The sequence below is a fragment of the Acyrthosiphon pisum genome, chromosome A1, assembly GCF_005508785.2.
Source record: "Acyrthosiphon pisum isolate AL4f chromosome A1, pea_aphid_22Mar2018_4r6ur, whole genome shotgun sequence".
Taxonomy (NCBI): domain Eukaryota; kingdom Metazoa; phylum Arthropoda; class Insecta; order Hemiptera; family Aphididae; genus Acyrthosiphon; species Acyrthosiphon pisum.
The window spans coordinates 50,753,837-50,776,007 of record NC_042494.1 but is presented as its reverse complement, the minus strand read 5'-3'; the positions used below and the strand labels follow the sequence as shown (position 1 = coordinate 50,776,007).

General features: G+C 27.7%; 1 protein-coding gene across 2 annotated transcripts; it reads left to right on the top strand.

Moving 5' to 3' along the window:
- Positions 1–658: 658 nt before the first annotated feature.
- LOC100569200 (uncharacterized) lies at positions 659–3,078 on the top strand. 2 transcript variants are annotated; one of them, XM_029486148.1, is made up of 4 exons: positions 659–901; positions 976–1,072; positions 1,180–1,421; positions 2,620–2,755. In XM_029486148.1, exons 1-4 carry the CDS (start codon positions 821–823, stop codon positions 2,689–2,691), a joined length of 492 nt encoding a protein of 163 aa, XP_029342008.1. In that variant the 5' UTR covers positions 659–820; the 3' UTR covers positions 2,692–2,755.
- Positions 3,079–22,171: the final 19,093 nt, after the last annotated feature.

Sequence of the window (22,171 nt, the reverse complement as noted above, 5' to 3'; positions counted from 1 at the left end):
TAATTTATTAAGTAATTGACAATCAAACAAGTCAATAATAATTAATACGGTGACACTGACAACAGCCAACAGGACATAAAAATAAAACTATAAAAGCGTTTAACCACCACAATACCTCATTGGTGCATTATTTAGGTAGTACAGTTGCTGTATGCCTGTATTCTACCGATACTATAAATACGGGTTTCTATAACTCTAATCTAAAAATAAATCTCAACGTTCCCAATGATACGGCCGATACGGGAACAAAAATAAATATTGTTTATAGCCAAATGATTATGGTATTTTGCTTGTAGTGGTTAAAAATATTAAATTAGTCAATTTGAATCTTTATTAAAATTATTTTCAATCTTCATTACACAAGGTTCAGTTGGGCCCGGGGGGCCCCCATACATTAACACAAGATAGGGCCTACCGGGAAAATCCCGAATTCCCGGTGGGCCTATCCGCCACTGATGGTCCCAGCCACGGACTAAGATATACGAATATCACAGCCCTCAAGACAAAATATGTTCCGTCTATTTTCAAAAATTTTCATTTATTCTGTGGAAATACGCGTCGGATACCATGATTGTTCTATGTGGATACCAAGGTTACCAACCGTGTTGGGTAACGACAATGTTTGTAATCAGCCGGTAAAACTGTTATCAATCTCCTATCAATGATAATGTTATTACAAATATTAATTATTAACCACGAGGACGATAATTATTAATTTTGCCCGATGAACATAGTCGTGCTTGTACGCACAGGTCACGAATTAAGTTAATCCACAATATCATTGAGATCTTAGTTGGCGACTGGTGTATTACGCACAATCATGTCCTTATTTATACTAAACCATGAAACGAATTTTGAGCACATAATTGGTGTGCTGTTCAACAATTGGACCGCACTCAAAGTAAATATTATTTCGATATTGCTAAAAAACACATTTTTAAATTATTTATCATTATTATTATTTTTACATTAAAGTTGGCTATTGAACATGGCATGGGTGGATCGTCTGAAGTCATGCAATTCAAAATAAGTGATCTAATAAAGAACATACACGAGTGTCTTCGAAAGTCTGGTTTGTACATTATCTTTAGTAGTTTATCGAGTTATTGTTATAAAATACCCATCTGATATCTAAATTTCACAAGACATTAATTATTTATTTATTTCATCATAATTAAGGTGACAACATGTGTTGGACGAGTATATCTGATATTATTGAAGACGTGATGGATGTTGGGTTTGATGTTGTACTTGAAGATGCTTCTGCTGATGATTTAAGTAAACATATTTGTAATCTCTACTCTGATTGGAACCAGTCGTTAGATGGCCGAACAAAAGTTATAGATGAACTCAGAAGTTTACCTACAATAATTCCTATTCAAATTGTACCAGTTAGACCAATACGTGAAAAACAAAAGGTAGTTTGTATAACATTAGTGTTCTATGTTCTTGTTCGTTGTGATCAAATAATTTAATAGTAATCCAACCTTTTTGATGTTATTGGGTTTATTTCCATTTATTTCTATTTAGATTTTAAATAAATAGCAAATTTCCAATAATTCAACACAATTAAAAAAACATCTGTCATTTATTTGAGGTTGTTAATTGAATGCACTGACTAAACAATAAAACAATAAATTATGTATGCTATGCTTACTATTTATTATTAAATATATTCTTTACGTTCTATATTTTATTGATAAAGATTATGACTATTAAAATAATTATGCTTAAAACATCTGTGCCTATGTCACAATTAAATAATATACTAGCTGAATTACCTGGCTTCACCCGAGTATAAATTATTTGTGTATCACCATATCCCCATTGCTGTCTACAACATTTTTCCGAAAAATATCTTAGACTTATGAGATTAATATAATATAATAGGTATCATGAAAATTTCAAGCCTCAAGCCATCATTAGTTAGGCTTAACGTTGATCAGTCAGTGAGTCAAACAGGAAGTTTAATTATATTATATTATAGCCATCCCACTCGGCGATGTGATTATGCGATTAATATATTTTCAGACCCGGCAAGGTATCTAGTACGTACTTAATTACAAATGTATTATTAACTCGTTGTTTATGATGTGCATGTGTTAGTTTCCGCCTTCCCAGGACAACAGTCGAAAAATTAGCTTTAGGAATTCTATTTCTACCAAGTTATATAGTTTTGATCAAATATAATGTACAGGTCTAAAATTATATTCAATCATATCTTTCATAACCAATAGCAACTTTACAATAAACAAAAATATATTATGGCAGATGAATTATAAAGTGTTTGAAAAGCCCTAAATTGTTTATGGTTAATATTGGCGCAATTTCAATAAGATCTGTATTTTCTGGACAGTTATAATTACGATGCAGTAATTTCTTTTTTGACTAAAAATGTTTTAAAAGTTCTAAGAATTTAACATTGAACACTCAGCCGAACTAATCGGTAGTGTAAGGTACACTGAAACAAACTGAGATACAACAATATAGCTTCATATTAAGTTAGTTCATTTTTTGCCTCGGGCCAAGTTATACAGCTAGTATATTGTACATAATATATTCATATTAACATATATATATTTATTTTATATTTAATTATATTATCATTATTTAATTTAGAAAGATGATTCATCGTCTAGTGAAGAGTCTGAAGCCTGTGATGATGGATGGACAGTGGTGAAACATAAATAAAACTTACCAGCAATATGTTTTACTTTTTTTTGTTTATGAAATAATAATGAATTTTATTAGGTAATGGGCTGTTGTAATGTGCTGTTATTTATAACAAAACATTTAATTTTCATATGAGTATACTAACTATAGTGTTTATAAACTCTTTTATGTTATAATTCCTAACTATATAAATGTATATTATTAATATTTAGTAATTTTTCTTGTACAATTATGATTGAAAATTAGATAAAAAAAATTTTTAAATTCATAATTTATAACCTGATAAATTATGATGTTAACTTGTCTTTTTTTGATAGACATTTTAACATAATATACAGATTACAGAATGTCACAATATTTGTCACTGTCAAATGGTAATACAAATATTATTTTATTATTGAAAAATTATAGTTTTTGAAAATTATTGCTGATTCAAAAGCCACAGTCAAATAGACTCAATCAATTCTTCTATTTTTGGTTTTGGTCAACTCTTACTTAATTTATAAAATATAGTAAAGGTAATGTTTAAAAAAATATATAATATAAGGTTAAGTATTATATAATCAAATAAAAGTACTAAGTGTCAGATATCATTATATATTTAAAGTAAGCATTAATTTAAAACAATTTTTAATAATTAGGAGATTTAAATATACTAATTAATTGTTATGCAAATAAAAAATTGTAGATAGTGATGGCTGATGAGCGATGATACTCATTATTATGACGTGTTGGTATATCTACTATCTACATCGTATCTAGTCCTGTAGGCTGTAGAGCTCGTAGATTCATAATATGCATTTGCTTATTTTTGCTAGTCGATCGAACTTTGTAGGTAGTAACGATAGTAGGTAAGTACAGTAAGTGTGGATAGTGTGATTACTGATTAAATATTATACATTTACACAAATTATTTTAGAACTTCATATATTTGAGCATATTTGATATTTCAACATTTTACAGTTTTTAGAACATAATATTTTGGAATTTTAAGGTCATATTGCACTATTTTTTGTAGCTTAACTAAAAACATAACGAAAAATTGGGAGACATTAAAAAATTTAGTTTTTTTCCAATTATTGATGAAAATAATTTTTCACCCTGCCGAAAAACATGAAAATATACAATATCCTCCTAAATTGATATTATAGTGTAGGTAGTTATTTTTAAGATAAAAGTTGACCATAAACCCAAAATAATTTTTTATAAGAACTGAAGAATTTTGAATTTTGATAAATTACAACTATTTTAAGCCATTACCAATTAATACCATGCACCTAGTATTCACTCTGTTCTACGGTAAGGCGGATTGAGTCAAAAATTAATATTATGCAATGTTTTCGACAAACACTAAATCAACCTCCTGTAGTACCAATTATAGTAACATAATTTACTTTAATAACAATAAATGAAAATAATGAAATATACTTTAGACATAAATATATAATTCTATTATATATCCATGAAATAGATATAAAGGTTTACAGACTATATCCTTGACAAACGACTCACGTGGTGGCCACACATTGCATACACAGTCCAGCAAGCATACCAGCGCATCTCAATGCTTTATCCCATCCTGAACAAAAATTCAACTATACAAAAAAAATGCTCTATCCTAATTTTCAAACAAATTATACACCCAGTTCTTACCTACGCTTGCCCGATATGGGGTAATTGTGCATCCTCGCACGTCAAAAAATGCAAATTGTCCAAAACAAAGTCCTCAGAATAATTGCAAATGCCCCATGGTTTGTCAGAAATGTAAATCTCCACATAGACTTTCAAATCCAAGAAATCGAAGATCATATAAAAACATTAGCAAAAAATTTCCACTGCTCTCTTCCAAACTCATCAGGTGCAGTTCACTACAACCTTCTCACTCACCCAACTCATCGTCGATTAAAACGAGGTCGTCCTACACTAAGCCACTTCTCAACATCCAAATCTTCACTCAACACACGCGCTTCTTCCAGATAACTCTACGACCTCTCTGTTACATACAGTTATTAAATTATTGTAAATATGTAAATATTTAATATTATTGTAATCAAATTGTTACTTCTGTATATCTTATAATATTGTTAATTATCCTTAGTACTTAAAAATATTTTAACTATCATGTTATTACCTGTTAAAAAATAAGTATATTGTCAAATATCCCTAGATATAGATAGCCTTACTTAGGCTAGGAATATCTTAGCTTATAATAAAAAAAAAAAAATTTAAATAAGTAATTTAATTTAATATACAGCAACAAAAGTATTCATAATTGAATAATAGCTGAGACTAATGTATAAAAAAAATATTGTATTAGTAAGAATATTCCGATAAATTATGTATTATAATTATTATACAGTAATGAAATCCCATAATTCTACAATAATAATATTATTATATTTAATTTTAATTTTAACATATTATATAATATGCCTTTTATTAGTCATTATATTATCATCGTCAAATTCATATTTTATAACAGGTGTATTATCATACCTTCCATTCGAATAATAATTTTTTTTATATAATTATCAACATAGGTATCGTTCAATAATACAAAATGATAATATGTTTGAATGATGATTTTCTATGTTAAAAATGTATTGTGAAAATATGGTAATATAATATTATGTATATTTTCTCAAATAATTTATAACTTATTTTTTTTTATATAAATAGGTACCTAGTATAAGTTAATAATTAGTATAAGTATTAAATTTGATTTTGATTTTAAGAGCTATTCAAAAAAAGAATAAACATATGATAATGTTTTGAATATTTGTTTTATTTTATTTTATTTATACAAACGTTGTTGCTTCCAGGTTAAAAGGTTACATATTACTCATACCATAATAATATAATATTATAATATAACAATATGTCTGCAGTCTGCAATTATCAATAGTATATGTGCTAAACAAAATTATATATTAAGGAATTGACTCCTTTGTCAATTAATAACTTATAAACTGCAAGTAAACCGGCCACTCAAAATATTTTTTACTCACTACAATCATAATAAATAATATATTTCTTGATTTATTGTATAGTATATTTATTTTAGTGTTATTCCAGTCGATCCATACTAATTATATGATTATGTAACATTGTAACACCAAAAGGGGTTTTTAGTTTTAAAAAAAATTAATAATACATACTATAATATTATAAATTATTATTTAAATAAAAATATCAGTCTTCATAAAAAAAAACTTTCATGATGATAATTTAGTGTCTCATTTTACACAATATCAAATTCTAATTTTGGTACAAAGGACATTATTGAAGTGGAAAGATAGGTATTGGGATACCCAATTAGCCTTTGAAGTGTATGGTAAAAGTAATTGAAACCATTTAGTTGAATAATGATTAAATTAAAATATAGATAATGACACAGGTATCCAATTTTAAGTTTAAAATAATACAATTATAATTATTAGGTACTTACTAAAATAACAAATTTATTGATATATTTTTTAATATAGTATACTGTAGATACATAATTATAATTTTTATAATCAGTAGTTTATTAATTATAACATATTATTTATTACAAAATGAGAATTAATAAGAAATATTATACTTCAAAACTTCATAAAAATCAATTACCTTATTGAGTTCTTCTATCACAGGTCTGTGTTAGTTGAATAATTGTAAATACCTATGAGACAACAGGAAAACGATAGGAATAAATATAGGTAAAAAATGAAAAGGAAGGGATCTAATATTTTTAACTTGTATGTAATCTTCACATTATTTCAGAATTTCAGACTCCTCAAAATGATATTTTATTTTTTTGTATATAAAAGTATATGAATTATTGGTTTAATATAATATTTTACCAGTAGGTATACCATAGGTATACTTTAATATTTATATGCACCTATAAGCTAATTTTTAAATATCTCAATTCTACATTTAATGCTTTCATTTTATTGACTTCAGAGAACTTGTTCTGTAAAAATTAACTTAAAATTCTACTCAACGAAATAGGTAATAACTAATAGCTGAGAGTAGGTACTAGTAGGTAGGTATGTCCTGTCTTAAATTTTATCTTCATTACTTACCTCTGTATAGTCGTAGTTGAGAAATATTCCCCGGTAAATTAAGAATATAATTAAGAAAAAAAGACAAAGTGATATACATACAAGTGAACAAGCATAGACTTAGAAATTAAAATATTGTAATTGCAGAAGAAGTAAAAAATATATCTTAATTAATAAAGTTTTTTGAATAATGCATACACTTCATGGTTAAAAGCATGCTAATATAAAATTACACTGAAATTGATTTATTTTTAAATGGAACTTGTGCGTTATAATTTACTTAATAATTTAAATGCTATTATCAGTAAAACATAACACTTTTTGAATGAGGTGTCGCATTTTTATAAATATAATTTATTCAAAATGATAATTCAAATAATTATTTTCATTTTCATTTGGCTCTTGATATTCTTTAATTAGCCAAATGTACCAAACATGTAGGTAGGTACATATTTATAATTTATAAATAAATTTATATTTTTAAGTAAACAATTTTTTTTCTAAAATTTAAACTTATAATATAAATTGTATTAAATGTTTTGATTTTAAAAGCTTAAAATAAATGTTTTCTATCGAAGTACATTTTAAACAGAGTAAAAGGTGTATCATAGAATGAAAGTATGTGTTACTCCTTGACATAATTCTATGTATTTAATACGAAATATTAAGACTTATTAATCAATACGGTCATTTGATGCAACTAGTAATTTACTTATAAATATGAATGAATATAGTATTAGATATTATATAAATAGGCAAATAAACCAAATTACTTTTAAAGTTTGACTGTATACCTAAAACAAAAACACAAAAATGTTATAGACCATTTCTTAGTCTAGGATGCCACGAGACAATAAAAATCTTCAACATTTTCGTTTGTGTATTAATTTGTTTTATAAGAATATATGGGGTAAGAGTTATATTCGCTGTTTTAAAAGCTATAAATATCTAAACTTGAATTTATTAGGGGAAATTTGAGGGGAGACCTGAATTTCGTTTTTATTTTTGAGCGGTGGGAGGAGGTTCAAACTATGTTGAGATTATTTTGTTGCATGTTTTTTTGGTATAAAATTCTTTATTTTATAAGATATTAAATTATCATTTGAAAGTATGAATTTCCAAAAATGGCTGGTGAAAATGTATTTTATTAAACATATATTATATAGGTAGGAATAAGTAACTTATTTATATATTGGTATATTACTAAGGTATTGGCCATTGGGGTAACACTTAGTTGTGCAGTGGATGGTATTTATAGAAAGTTTTCTCGTTAAATATTTTGATGGTTGATACCTATTATGGCAAAAATGTGTGTCAATCAAATAAATATTCTAAAATGTATCCCTATCAACAATTCAAACTGTTATACTATTCATTCCATATTGATGCTAGTGAGGTTTAAATTTAAAATTAGTATAAGTTGCCTAAAATTTCTGTTATCCCGGTATAAGCATTTTAGAGCTACTCCACCCCTAACACTACACCATGGCTATATTGTTAAGGCGTTATAGGCTAGGTATATATTTGGCATCTACATTTTTTTCATAACAATATTAGGAATTATGATGCCTTCATTTGATAACGTACGGTTATCTCAATTCACGATGTTTATATTATACATTTACAACTATATATTAATGGCTGTTGTCAGAGTATATAGCCATATAGTGTATATTAATATATTATGCATTATTAGGTAGTGCAATATCTGCGAACAGTGCCGTCTGCCATTGGCTAATCATTCATATATATTTTTAATTATAATATTCTAAATAATAGTTATTAGTGATAATTTAAGAGTACAGGGAAAAAACCAGAAAAGTCACTTTTTTAATTATTTAGTAAACCATAAAACACATTTCGTACAAACTTTGATTGTTAATTAGAATAACAAATTTAACAAATGCAACATTGGGTGAACTTATAAATTTTATTTTTAATTGTGAATATTGCAAGATATAAAATAATGTGAGTAATAAAAGTTATAATAATATCATAAAATAATGCTATAACAAATACTACAAAAAAAGTTCAAATAATAGGACTTTTTCATTAGGTTTAAATTTACTGTTTAAAACATCAATAATTGTTTATGAGGTTTTACATATTGTATACACGGAATTATATTCTATGGACTAGGCTTGAATGCTCGAGGTATTATGTCTATGTTATGTTTAGTCTGACTTTCAACCGTTATGGTGCTCAAGGACTATGATTGGAGTGCTCTCTACAAATATTGTTAATAAACTCTATACATATTAACCACTATAATATGACCGCTGAACCATTGTAATTATTCCAATCTAACAGACTTGATAAACAAATTAACTTATTTAAATTATTATGAACTATTATAGGTTTGGTTAAATTGTAAATCAAAAACTAAATAATAAAATACATTAATTTTATTACATTTTATATTTATTACATTTATATTTTTTTAAATCATTTTAATAATTATTATCAACCGCTGTTTGAAGTTAAATTATATACTTGCTTTAACCCATGTACCTGGTTGCAAATAATCAAAATTTATTAATACTAAATATTTTGTAGTATTATTAAACATAGGGTAGACTTCAATTATCTATATTAAATTATTAACACTAATAAATGCATAGCTGTAGTATTTTTTCAAAGATAATATTTATTTAAGGGATGAACATTTTATTTGTTGATTCAAAAATAATAAATATAATAACAATGTTTTCATATTTTTCTAACTGATATAAACATGGGTAAAACCTATTTTGTTCATATTAACCAGTAACTAGATATTTGAGAAGCTTTGGTGCATTAGTTATCATAGTAGGTATTAAGTTGTATAGTGCCTACTTATAAGTCCTTTTCTACTTTTAAATTATAAAGCATAATTCATCATGGCCACTAGGAAGTTTTGAATTTATTATACTTTATTAAAAACTATATGTTTTCTAAAGATACGGTAGATAAAATAAATAAAATAAATGTATTATTATTATTATTAAAATCAAATATAAATGTAAATCCATTACATCCTTAGCATCACTCAGAATCTTAAAAAAGTAACCAATATTAGGAATCATAGTCATTTTGCGGATCAATCAAAAATGTATAAAGAACGTTTTGAGTGTTATAAAACAACTAGTTAGTAGAAAAATGATAGTCATATTTTAGAAAAACCTAACATTTTAATATGTTAGAGAAAAAATATTATTAAGCGCTGAGTGTCTCCACATTGGGCGTCATTATTATATGTAATAGCTCTGACAAATAATATAGGGATTGATCTTGGAGTGTAACATTTAATAGGGAGGTATTTTCTAGTAATATACATGAGTCGTGAATTATAGTGTAGAAAAAATAATTACCTCTTAGACCACTCTTAGTAAATTATGATCTTCGCTTCGATGTTGTCCATATGAATGATTCGGTGGTAACGATGCTCGTTATAATGTAGTCTATTAAAAATTAATTACACCAAATTTGTTTATATTATAACAGCATAATATGGTATATGAATGACTCTAAACAATGTTAAATTTAAATTAGTTTCATGAATTTTTAGGAAACCTGTTAAGAGATTAAATGTTTTATATGGCTTTAAACAATCTGCGTTTCTGCTGATACTGAAAAAGTAATTGAAGCGCAATAACTGAATAACTTACTGCCGGGTAATGATCAGGGTTGGCACGAAAAAGCCCACCCCGAAAAAACCCGGGCTGCTTTTCTGGGTTAAACCCACTAATTTTTTTTTGAAAAAACCCATAAAACCCGGGTTACTTTTCTGGATAAAATAGAAGTTCACTCTTATTTTTTTTTTTAACTTGTGTTAATTTTCAGAAAAAATTACCTTATAGGTATTATTTATTTTTATCATTAAAATATTAAATTGATTTGAAAAAAACTTAATAATTATTTTTTCAATTAGGTAGGTACAATTTAAAGAATAAAATAGAAAAAATTACACACTAATAGTCAATAGAAATCTTTTATTTTTAATAAGGTATTAAAATATTAAATAGGTAATAGAAAAAACAAAAAACAGGGCAGCTAATACATGAAAAAAATTCCAATTTTTATTTTTTTCAGATGGGTTTTTTCAGAAAAAACCCCGATAAAACCGCCCATTAATATTTTACAATAAAACCCACTGGGTTTTTGGATGGGTTTTTTCTGAAAAAAACCCGATAAAACCACCCATTATTACTTTTACATTAAAACCCATCGGGTTTTTGGGTTTTTTTTGGGTTTTATTTGAAAAAAACCCAGCCTGGTTGGGTTTTTTCTAAAAAGCCTGGGTTTTTGCCAACCCTGGTAATGATTCTTAAAAACTACACTGCGTTATTGACTTTTATAACTTTTTTATCTTATGATTTCCATCAGTATTTTTGGAAGGTGCTATTGAAAGTGTGAGTAAACTATAATTCGATTTGTAGATTGTGGATAAAAGTAATATTTCTTTGCTTCTTTATTATATCTGATGTACCATATAAGTCATAAGTCATAACTATTGTAGGCGAACGATTATACAGTAGAACTTCCATATAACGGTCACCGAAGAGACCGTAAAAAATGACCGCTATTTAGAGGTGCCCGTCCTACAGAGGTAGAATAACACTAGGTAGGACCAAAAAAATTGAACGTTACATAGAGGTGACCGTTAACGGAAGTTTTATTGTATTTACTTATTGGGATAATATGTGTGTTATTATAATATATAAATATTATAAAAAAAAAAAAAGGTAAGTGGATGTCGATCTGCTATACAGTACCTAAGTTACAAGTAGGTCATTATATAATGGATTGTATTAAATTTGAATTCAATTGTATCATATTATCATTGTATACGAAAAACGACTCTGAGCGGAGACGGTTTGTCAGTCTGGATATTTTATATTTTATTATAGCCTGTAAGTTGAATTAATATTATAAATTACAACAAAATAACTAAAATCGAAATTTTATTTTTAATAGTTTCTATGGTGATAAACAAAACGTCAGAAATTAAAAACCCATTTTTAGCGGTTTTTTTTTGTAATTCGTCGGAAGCTTTTACCGTGGCGTTAAATAACTATTGAGAAAATCGAAAAATGACCTCTTCAAAGTACCATCTTGATCCAATTTTCTAAAATAAAAGATACTACATGTTGAAATCGAAGCACTCCTTTTGGTAGAAATTTTGTATACAGGATAAAAAAATAAATAAACTCCGCTCAGAATTAAAATAAATACTTATTTATTTTTATTATCATAATATATTTTACAACATTTGCTTGATATAGATTATAGACAATAATAGACATATTATAGTATAAGTAAGTATTTTAACAATATAAATATTTATTCGGTAAAAATATTTTATTATTATTGTTTGAAGCAAGTGAAGGATATTAAATAATTATTTCTTATTAGAATATAGTAATTAAAATATTTTAAATATTTTCGTTCATAGGTACCTTTTTAAGTCAAGCAAAAATATGATTATACCAACCACGTTATAATTAAAATGTACTTATCACTTATGACCATTTTCCTAGAACATTGATAATATGTATAGTATGTTCAATATTCATAGATAAATTAATATTGTGTTGCTAACAGTTTTTTAAAAAGTATAAAATTAACATTAACATTTGTAACCGTAACGATTATTATTCTCTTTTTGTGTTTGAACAAAGTGGTAACAATAATAATTTTTGGCGACAAGTCACAGATGTTTAGTGTGACAGCCTACAACTTTTTGTCATTCAGCTTCAGAATTATTGTACATCAAAACCACATTTCCCAACACAAATCCCCGGCCAAAATCCTACTCTGAAACTTGTGTCACTACTATTCTGCAAAAACCTATACTCAATTTAAACCTCACGTTATATTATCAGCTTTTTTCATATTGCCTAAACCAACAATACCGTCATAGTGTGTGACAATGAATATATTTGCTTTTAAAAGGTTCCATATGTATGATTATATATAGATACAAACCAGACAGACAGACAGTGGAAAATAATCTATTTGGAATCGCTTGCAGAACATAATGCTTAAGGATATGTATACTTTTGAAGGTAATCGATAAAATATAAAAATATTCACTACTTGGTGATAATCAAATAACTTAAATTATAATTTATGAGATAAACATTTTAAGAAGATCAACAAGAAAAGATATCCTTCTGAAATTCTGATAAAATATTTTATAGTACAAAAAATACTTAAATCATCAACTACGAAAAAGTTTTCTGGTAGAAAATTGAATCTAGCTTGTACCATTGGATGGATAAATTCCACAGAGCTTTTAAAAATAATTAGGTGAAAAAAACTATTACGAAAAAAACTATAACATTTTCGTGTTTTCAATTGTAGACAACATCGGTACGTATTACTTTGTTGTGGCAACTTAATAACTTTTAAGTTATAAATTATAGACAACCATTGCAACTATACATTTTCACAAAAAATGTATACATTGCAATTATATAGACATGATACTCTTTTTGAGTCTTAGCATTTTTAAGCTATTTTTAGAAATGACATTTCAACTTTTTATGTTTTTATTTGACTTACGTATGATACAATTTTTGTTTGTGAATGAAAATGGCTCTAAATATAATACGAGGTTCCTCACAAGCTTTTCTTACAGTGATGACCTAATACATTTTTTAATTAAATATTCACACATTTTTTTTATAAGTGTCTTAATTTTACATTATTTTGTATTTTGTCATAGCTGCAATTCTATAAACATTTTATCCTAGTAGACCATCACCACTCAGAAATTTCTTCATCGTGCAATTCAATTCAAATTTGACACAAGTCATAAGAGTTACACCTAACCTACTATAATACTATGTAACAGAGGGACTTCCGTGGTTTATTCATAATCATATTATGTTCAAGATATGGGATAAAATTTAAGTTGATAGGTACGAATCATAAATATATACGACAACTAGATAATCGCCTCCTTCTTGTCATCGAAATCGGCCGCCATTTACAAAGCAGGCAATGTTTACAAAATAATATTATCATAGTAGGTATATATATTATGTATAGATAAATATATATGTATATAAATAAATGTAAAATAAATGTAAACGTTTCCTGCTTTATAGATGGCGGACGATTTCAACATTGGTCACAACTGTAGTATAAGACGGCTATCTAGTTGTTGTACATATCTATGGTACGAATATAATATGAATCAAATATTGTATGTTGACCACGAGCCCGTAGATTTTAGTGGGTATAGTATGTAATTTATTAATAATTATAAAATAAAAATGTTCTTAATTTTATATCACAAAAAATTACTATATGGAAATGCATTTCAAATTAATATTCTAATAATTGAAAACAATATGATGTATGATACTATGGTGAAGTCACAGATTTCTATACAGAAGTCAGTAGATAGTGTGGATGGGATTTGTACGCATAGCTGAAAATGTTTATTATTTATGCACTTCAATGCCCGTTAAATGTACCAACTCTATTTGACTCAAACTTTTTTCAATTCGTTATTTTATATTCGGTGTATGGTGTCCAAAATGTATCTTAACTTATCCGTTTCCCGGAATAAAAATTCTGATTCGCAATAGTATATTATCAGTTTGTCAATCTACCTACGGTAGCCCCGTGCTGTTTGTACGTAGGAATATGATTTAACTCTAAAGTATCAAAGTTATACCAAGTTTGTCGTATTCCACTTATGGTGGATTAATATAATCAATTAATACAAAATCCTAACCTAACATAACTACTAATATCAGATGAATTAAAAAAAAAAACAAATTTAACCATTCCTAAATTAGTCTGTCTTCTTCCCAGAGGTTTAATCTACACACAAACATTAATTTATAAAATATATATATATATATATTGACAAAAAATAATAATACAAATCAACAAACATGCCCGATGAACCAATAGCAACCAATATATAATACACTGTTACGCCACTGTTGTATTTTTTTAAATCCAGATTTCCTACTTTTCCGGTGGGTTTTCCTAAAATTTTCTTTCGTAAATATCTTCTCCTGGTAATTACAGATAAACATAATGGGTCATATTCGTATATCGTACATTGCACACGTATCTTGCACATATATATATATCGCATATATATCAAAATCGGTTGAGTATTTCGGAATATATATAGATTTTAATATAGATAAATTGTGGAGTCTTACTTCTCGGAACAATTCATACCTACACGCTGCTGACGATAAAACACACACAAAAGAAAAAAGGTCAGGTTACAGGTAGCTGAAAACCTACTATCGCGGTCGATCAAGGGAATATCCAAAATAGGCATGTAAATTTAAATTTAATATTAAAAAATTAATTTCGAACATTTTCATACTCACTCACCTTTTAACCTTCTATGGACTTCCACAAATAATTTAAGACAAAAATGAGCTAAATCGGTCCAGCCGTTCTCGAGTTTTAGCGAGACTATAACAAACAGCATTAGATTTTTATATATATATAGATTTTTGATATATGCGCATGAGGTTATATCTTAAATCATGTGTCCAATCCATGTTCTTTTTATCTATGGAGCCATGGAGGTATCTTAATTAACCTAACGCTAAAAATAGAATTTGTAACTGCAGCGTTTTCGGACAATCCTAATGGTTGAAGGGTGGTTACAGACGGAGTGGAGTTAGTTGTACACTAACCACTAACGCATTATTACATAATCATTTATTTATCAGTCTTAAATATTATATATTTTGTGTATATCTTGTGTAATACGTTCTGTCTATGTTGCGCACTTGCACGTGATCCAACGTCGAATACCTACTAATATTTGAAAATATAATTATTAATTAGAGGGGCTTCTGAGCCTCTCTGAGCCTCTGAAGCCTTTATTATTGACAACATTTTTAGGTATTCACGATTGCTAAGAAAAAAACTATACACGCTCTCTGGTGGATTATATTGCAATTACTCCGATGAGGTAACAACTAATAGAGCGTAAGACCGTGGCGCGCGGCGCTGCGTAAATTGTCCTGCTGTAAATATATTGCAGTTATTACTTAGTTATAATAACTAATAGGTTATTACTATCAACTATAATATTATGTAGGTATATGTAAATAAGTTTTCATTTGTTTTTATTTTATTTCAGTTTTACATAAAGTTTTAAATTGTATGACTTTTTTGTACCTAATAATATAATGACAACTGCAACTTAATTGTTAACTAAGTCACTAGTATAATATTAAACTACCAAGTACCAATTTCAAATCGACATTCGATAATATAGCTAGGGTAACCAAGTAGATGCAGCAGGGGCGGACTGGCCCACGGTGCTATACACCAAGTAGCACCCCGGGCCCCCGTTTGTATTTATGATCCGGGCCCCCGATTACCACAGTTGATATACGGTATAAATGTATAATACTGGTATAATACGGTATTATACAAAATAAAAATAAAATAACATATTTCAACATCTCTACAAATAAACAACATGTTATTCTTAATTTTTTTTTTTATATTTACTTATAAAACTAAGGGCTCTTTCCTAATTTAGGTAGGTTTGAAAAAAAAATTACGGGCCCCTAATTAATTTTGCACCCCAGGCCAAAAATAGCCAGTCCGCCCCTGAGATGCAGTGTACGCTGATATAAAAAAATCGGCCAAGTTCGAGTCGGACTCGCGCATGAAGGGTTCCGTACCATCATCAGCTATAAACATGTTGGCAACACTGCTTATATTATATATTCTAGAATTTTTAGTATTTGTTGTTATAGCGAAACAGAAATACATAATCTGTGAAAATTTCAACTTTCTAACTTTCATGGTTCATGAGATACAGCTTGGTGACAGACGGACCGACGGACGGACAGCGCGGAGCCTTAGTATAGTGTTGCGGAGTGGACTGTAAGTTTCCTTTACTGGTTACTTCGGATACTCAGGTTGATTAGACTATTATTTTAATTAATAATTTATAAGAAATTGAGCAAATAGAATATTAAATACTTTTATTTTTACTATAATGCGGAGTCGACATGTCACGTTCGCTCTTTTTCGACGACTAACTAAATTATATACAATACAAAATTGATCGAGGGCCAACCCGTCGGCCTCACAAGTCGATAACAATATTATCATTCCGGTTATTACTCGATAGTCGATAACATTTCAACCGATACGCGACATATAGGGTCCCGTTTTACCGTACAGAACCCTAAAAAAAACATTCGATTCGATTGACAATGAATCTTTATTATGTAAGTTAAAATAATTTGGATTTACTGGCAAATCCTTGAAATTGGTATCATATTTATGCAATAGACCTCAAATGATTAAGTATAATAAATAACAATGTATCCCACTCCTATTTTGGTCACATCTAGAGTCTCACAAGGCGGTTATTTATCACCTAACTTATTTTTAATTTGCATTAATGATTTAGTTCTGCTTTCCGTAACTGTAAGTCTGTAAATAGTAATTACTATTACTATTTGTAGATGGCCTAAAATTATTTTAAAAATTAGCTAGACAATTTTAATTCAACATCATATTTATAATGAGATTCTCAATAAGACTTATTTTCTACTTAACACATATTACAACATATTATTCTATCATAAAACAAAATTATTGTGTGGAACTTGTAACGTAACAGAACTATCATGATAAACTCTCCAAAACGGTAATAATCGCGCCATCTGTCGTTCATACTAATCAGCACCACTACTGTGTATCGTCATTATTGTTATAACTTATATTATTTTTTGTACATAATAGTAATATTGGTTGACTAATATGATATATTAATATATAATGTATTGTATCCGTTTCCCGTAAATTGGATTGGCGATAATAGGTAAAAAACCTACTAGTACTTTATTATAGGTAGTATTCAGTACAAAATACCACTCACTCACTCATTCATCACTACATCTCAAAAACTCTCACATCTCTTTTCAAAATGTTACAAATATAATTACATAATTACAGTAACTACAGTTATAATACTCGTAATAGATTAATAAATTATAAATTAGACATTTTTAAAAATTAAAATAAATATGTTAAAATTAAATCATTAAGCCAAATTAATATATATGTATATGGTATAATTAAAGATTGATATAGAGGGATCCTCATTGGCCATATTAACATTAAACGCATAATAGGTAGGCTAATCGTTTTTCATATAATTGCTAGGACATAATATAGGGACATGAAAAGGAATCGTAGAACGGATTTGACGAGGATGGACCTTGACGTTGATTAAGGATAGAAAATCGGATGAATCAACTTGGTCGGCCATTATATTATGTTAGGTATGTGGATTATATTATATTGAGCGTTATCGCATGCCACAGGTGCGGCTATATTGTGAATATAATATTTTAACATGGCACCCGTGATTTTGATCTGTACCGTACGTTGACTTTGGAAGGTACCGAGCACAGGCGAAGGGAAGCACAAACGGAGCATAAACAAAAGCCCCGGGTTTAAAATCAAAATGTTGAATGGGCGGTGCCGAAGACATGGACCTCGTACGTTGTCTTGTGACGACGGCGCAGCGTGTGCCAAATTATTATTATATTATATTTTTTTGTGTGTGTTTATCTAATAGTAAAAGTGTATTGTTATATTTTTGTGCCATCGCAGTGACCATACTGGATTAGCCAGTTTCTATTAACTTACTTTTATTGTTTTACTATTGTGGTCCATTTATTTAATTATTGTTGTTCGAGTGTGTGCTAATCGACGCTATATCACTGTTATACATTTGAATCATATGAGCGCAGATTGTGTGAAACATATTGTATTATTTATTTATTTATTTTTTATTATTTCTTATATTATTATAGATATGGGAACTACTGGCCAACCTGCGCTCCACAATTAATGTGAGTTTTTTATTATTATTATTTACTTTTTATATTATTGAGCCAGAAGGGCCGAGTAATAATTTGGTATACGAGCTTACAGCTTTCTTTATAATATACTTTTAATTTTTATTCTGTTGGGCCATATTTATTATGATTATCTTGTGGAGCTACCAGAACCATCTTGTCTAGTATTTGAAATCAAAATCCAAAAGGGCTGTTAAGATTGTGTATTTGACATAAATGTTGCTGTGTTATTTTCTATTTTAAATGTTATTTAAATTCATTTTATTAAAAATTAAAAATTGGTTTTGTGTAGAAATTTCTTTTATTTTAGATTCTGAGTGAAACGATGAATGTATTGATTTTACAATGATGTGTGTTTTTTTTTTTTTTATTTATTTTTTATTTTTGTGTCTGTCATCACCTTTTAGGACAGTAAAAGTTCTTGGGTTTTCTTCAACATGACCTTTTCTGATAGCAAAGTGAATCTAGTTGGTACTTTGGGGAGTCAAAAGTAAAAATTTCCCAGTAGATTTCAAATGGAACGTGAAAAACAAAAGAAAAATTAAGGAAAACTGGAATTTTTACGCAAAATCTGTTTTCGAGAAAATCGATTTTGGTTTTTGGTACAACTCTAAAACAAATGACCGTAGGTGCATAAAACTTTGACTGAACGTTTATGTTTGCATTTTCTATACACGATAAAATTTTTCATATATTTTGATTTATTTTGAGCTGTTAACGGACATGTTCAGTTTCCATTTTTTTTAGTTTTTTTTTTCTATAAATATCAATAAAATTTTATTTGTTGATTAAAAAAGCTTGAAAATTTAATAGAAGGTTCCTATTATATTGCTTCAAAGGCAGATAAAAAAAATTAAAAATCCATAGTCACAGTTTTTTTTTATTAGCATTTCAAGTTCAAAATTTGACAAAATATGTAAAAATCACGAAAATTTGCAAATTATTTTGAGTTAAGAATTCGTAAAAATTTTTTTTTTTTAAATCTAAGATTTGAAAATGTAATATAAAATTTCCTCATAAGTTTGTCTACCATTTAAAAAAAAAATGTCTACAAGCAAGTCAAATAAAATTTTTATGAGCGTTTGAAATTCATATTTTTACAACATTCGATATTCACTCGATTTCTCACGTAACGATTTTCTTATTTTGTTGTAATTAAAAAACGAACTACTGTAGATACTTTAAAATTTCACTGAATGTTTATATTAGCATTTTCTATATACGATAAAATTTTGAAAATAATTTGACTCTTTACGCTGTTTACGGACATTGTCAGTTTTCAATTTTTTTAGTTTTTTTCTTCTATAAATATCAATTAAGTTTTATCTGTTGGTCCAAAAAGTGTAAAAATTGAATACAATGCTCCTGATATATTGTTACAATAGCAGTTGAAAAATATTAAAAATACATAGGCACAATTTTTTTTTATAAGCATTTAAAGATCGAATTTTGACAAAATTTATCAAATTTAAAATTGAATAATTATTTCGTAGCTAAAAATCTATAAAAATGTTCAACTTTTATATCTAAGGATTGAAAATTTAAAACAAGATTCCACGTAAGTAGTTAATTCTGTTACCAAAAATTCTAAGAAATACATAAGCACAGTTTATTTTTATAGTCATTTTAAGTTCAAATTTGGACGAAATTACATAATAAAAAACCTGGAATAACTATTTTAGTTGTTTTGTTGTGATTGTATAATATTATTCGTGGGTGCTTGAAACTTCTAAAGTATACTATTATATATCTATGATAGTATCACGGTTTGTTGCTGATGTATAACGCGTTATAAGTACCTAATGGATATTGTGATATGATTAATTTGGAATTTTTTATAGGTACCTATTATAGGTCAATTTATTTTTTTAATACCATAGATATAAGTATAATATATCTTATACCTAGACTGACATACCGTCTCCGCTCAGAATCATTTTTCTTATACAATGATATTATATCATTGAATTCAAATTTAATACCATCCATTATACAGTGACCCACTTGTAACCTACTGTACAGCAGAGTGACATCCACTTACCCACCTTTTTTTTTTCTTTACGCTAATTAAAACTACTGGACATTTTATATTTTTACCTCCCTAATGTACCAATGGTTCACTTTCCTATCAGATAATATGTTGAGATAAAAAATAGGAGTATTTTTAGTGTCCCAAAAGTTGACAACAGAAAAAAACATACACATAGTCATTGTAAAATCAATACATTTTTTTGCTACGCTCAGAATCTAATAAGTTATTTTTTGATTAAAATGTTGATTTATATCGTGCATACAAAGTTATATTATTTGAAAATATATGTTATACTTGTTATTATAATTGTAGCCTTTGGAATATATTTATTTAGCAAATATAGGTACCTACAAAGAGAAATGACTTATTCCCTATCACACAGTTTACAAGTTCCGGCAACCTTAAGAGTACACACTAAACCTACAATAGGTTCATTTTGGTTAGAATATATATATTATATTGACAATAAATAAATATTCAACTCAAACATATTTACATATGCCTGAATAGATAACTTTGATCTTCACAACTTGGCTAAAGGGCCCCAAGTGACTCTTACAAATTACTGTAGGAAGAAGGCCAAAATGTAAACAGAACCTAGAACTAACCACCTCATACAAAATCTTCTGGTCATTGTTGACACTGACATTTTACTAATAATGACTTCTGGTATATTGACTACCTAGTAAATATCACACGTGGGAACTTGTTTTGTTATATTGTTTATATTGTACTCTTCATAATATATTTAATTTACAGCATATTTAATTAAAAGCAATAAATAATATATTAGCTGGCCAATAAGGTATAAATCTAATATAAAAGCTGTACTCAAAACTTTACAGTTGTATAAATGGGAAAAAATATTCATGCTTCCTGCTGCTGTTGATAATACCTAGTTTCATATTTTATTTAACTAGCTGAACACGGCATTGTCCTAGGACCTAGACAAATTAAATGCTCGTTATTTACAGTAGGCTCTCCTTTAAATGTAAACCTCACAGATTTTTAACACGGATATTTAATTTGTTTAACAAAATTGAAATATGGGTTTGCAATCATATTCAATCATATTATACAGTGTGTCCCAATATGTCCCACGAGGAAGTGGCCGGCATGCATCATTATATGATACAATACCTGAAGTTATGAAAAAAAAATCCTTTAATGGGAGGGTCTAACTTTTTTATTTTTTTATTTGTGAGCAATTGAACTTCAACAAAACCAAACTTACCAGACATTTGCTATTGTATCTTCAAAAATTTTCAACTTTTTATAGTAATTTTTTTCCATTTTAAAGATATTTTATCGTGCTATAACTTATAAGCTAAATTACACAATGCTCAGAAAAAACCAGAAATGTAAAAATTATTTTTATGTAAGAAACAAAAAAAGTTGTCAACTTATTATCTCCAAATAATGCCGTATTAACCACACTTTTTAATATTTTAACTTAGTAATCTATAGACCAAATCTATAATATCATAAACATTTTGTTTTTGTACCTTCTATAATTTCTACTAAACGTAACATGACTTTCGTGACTGTAATTA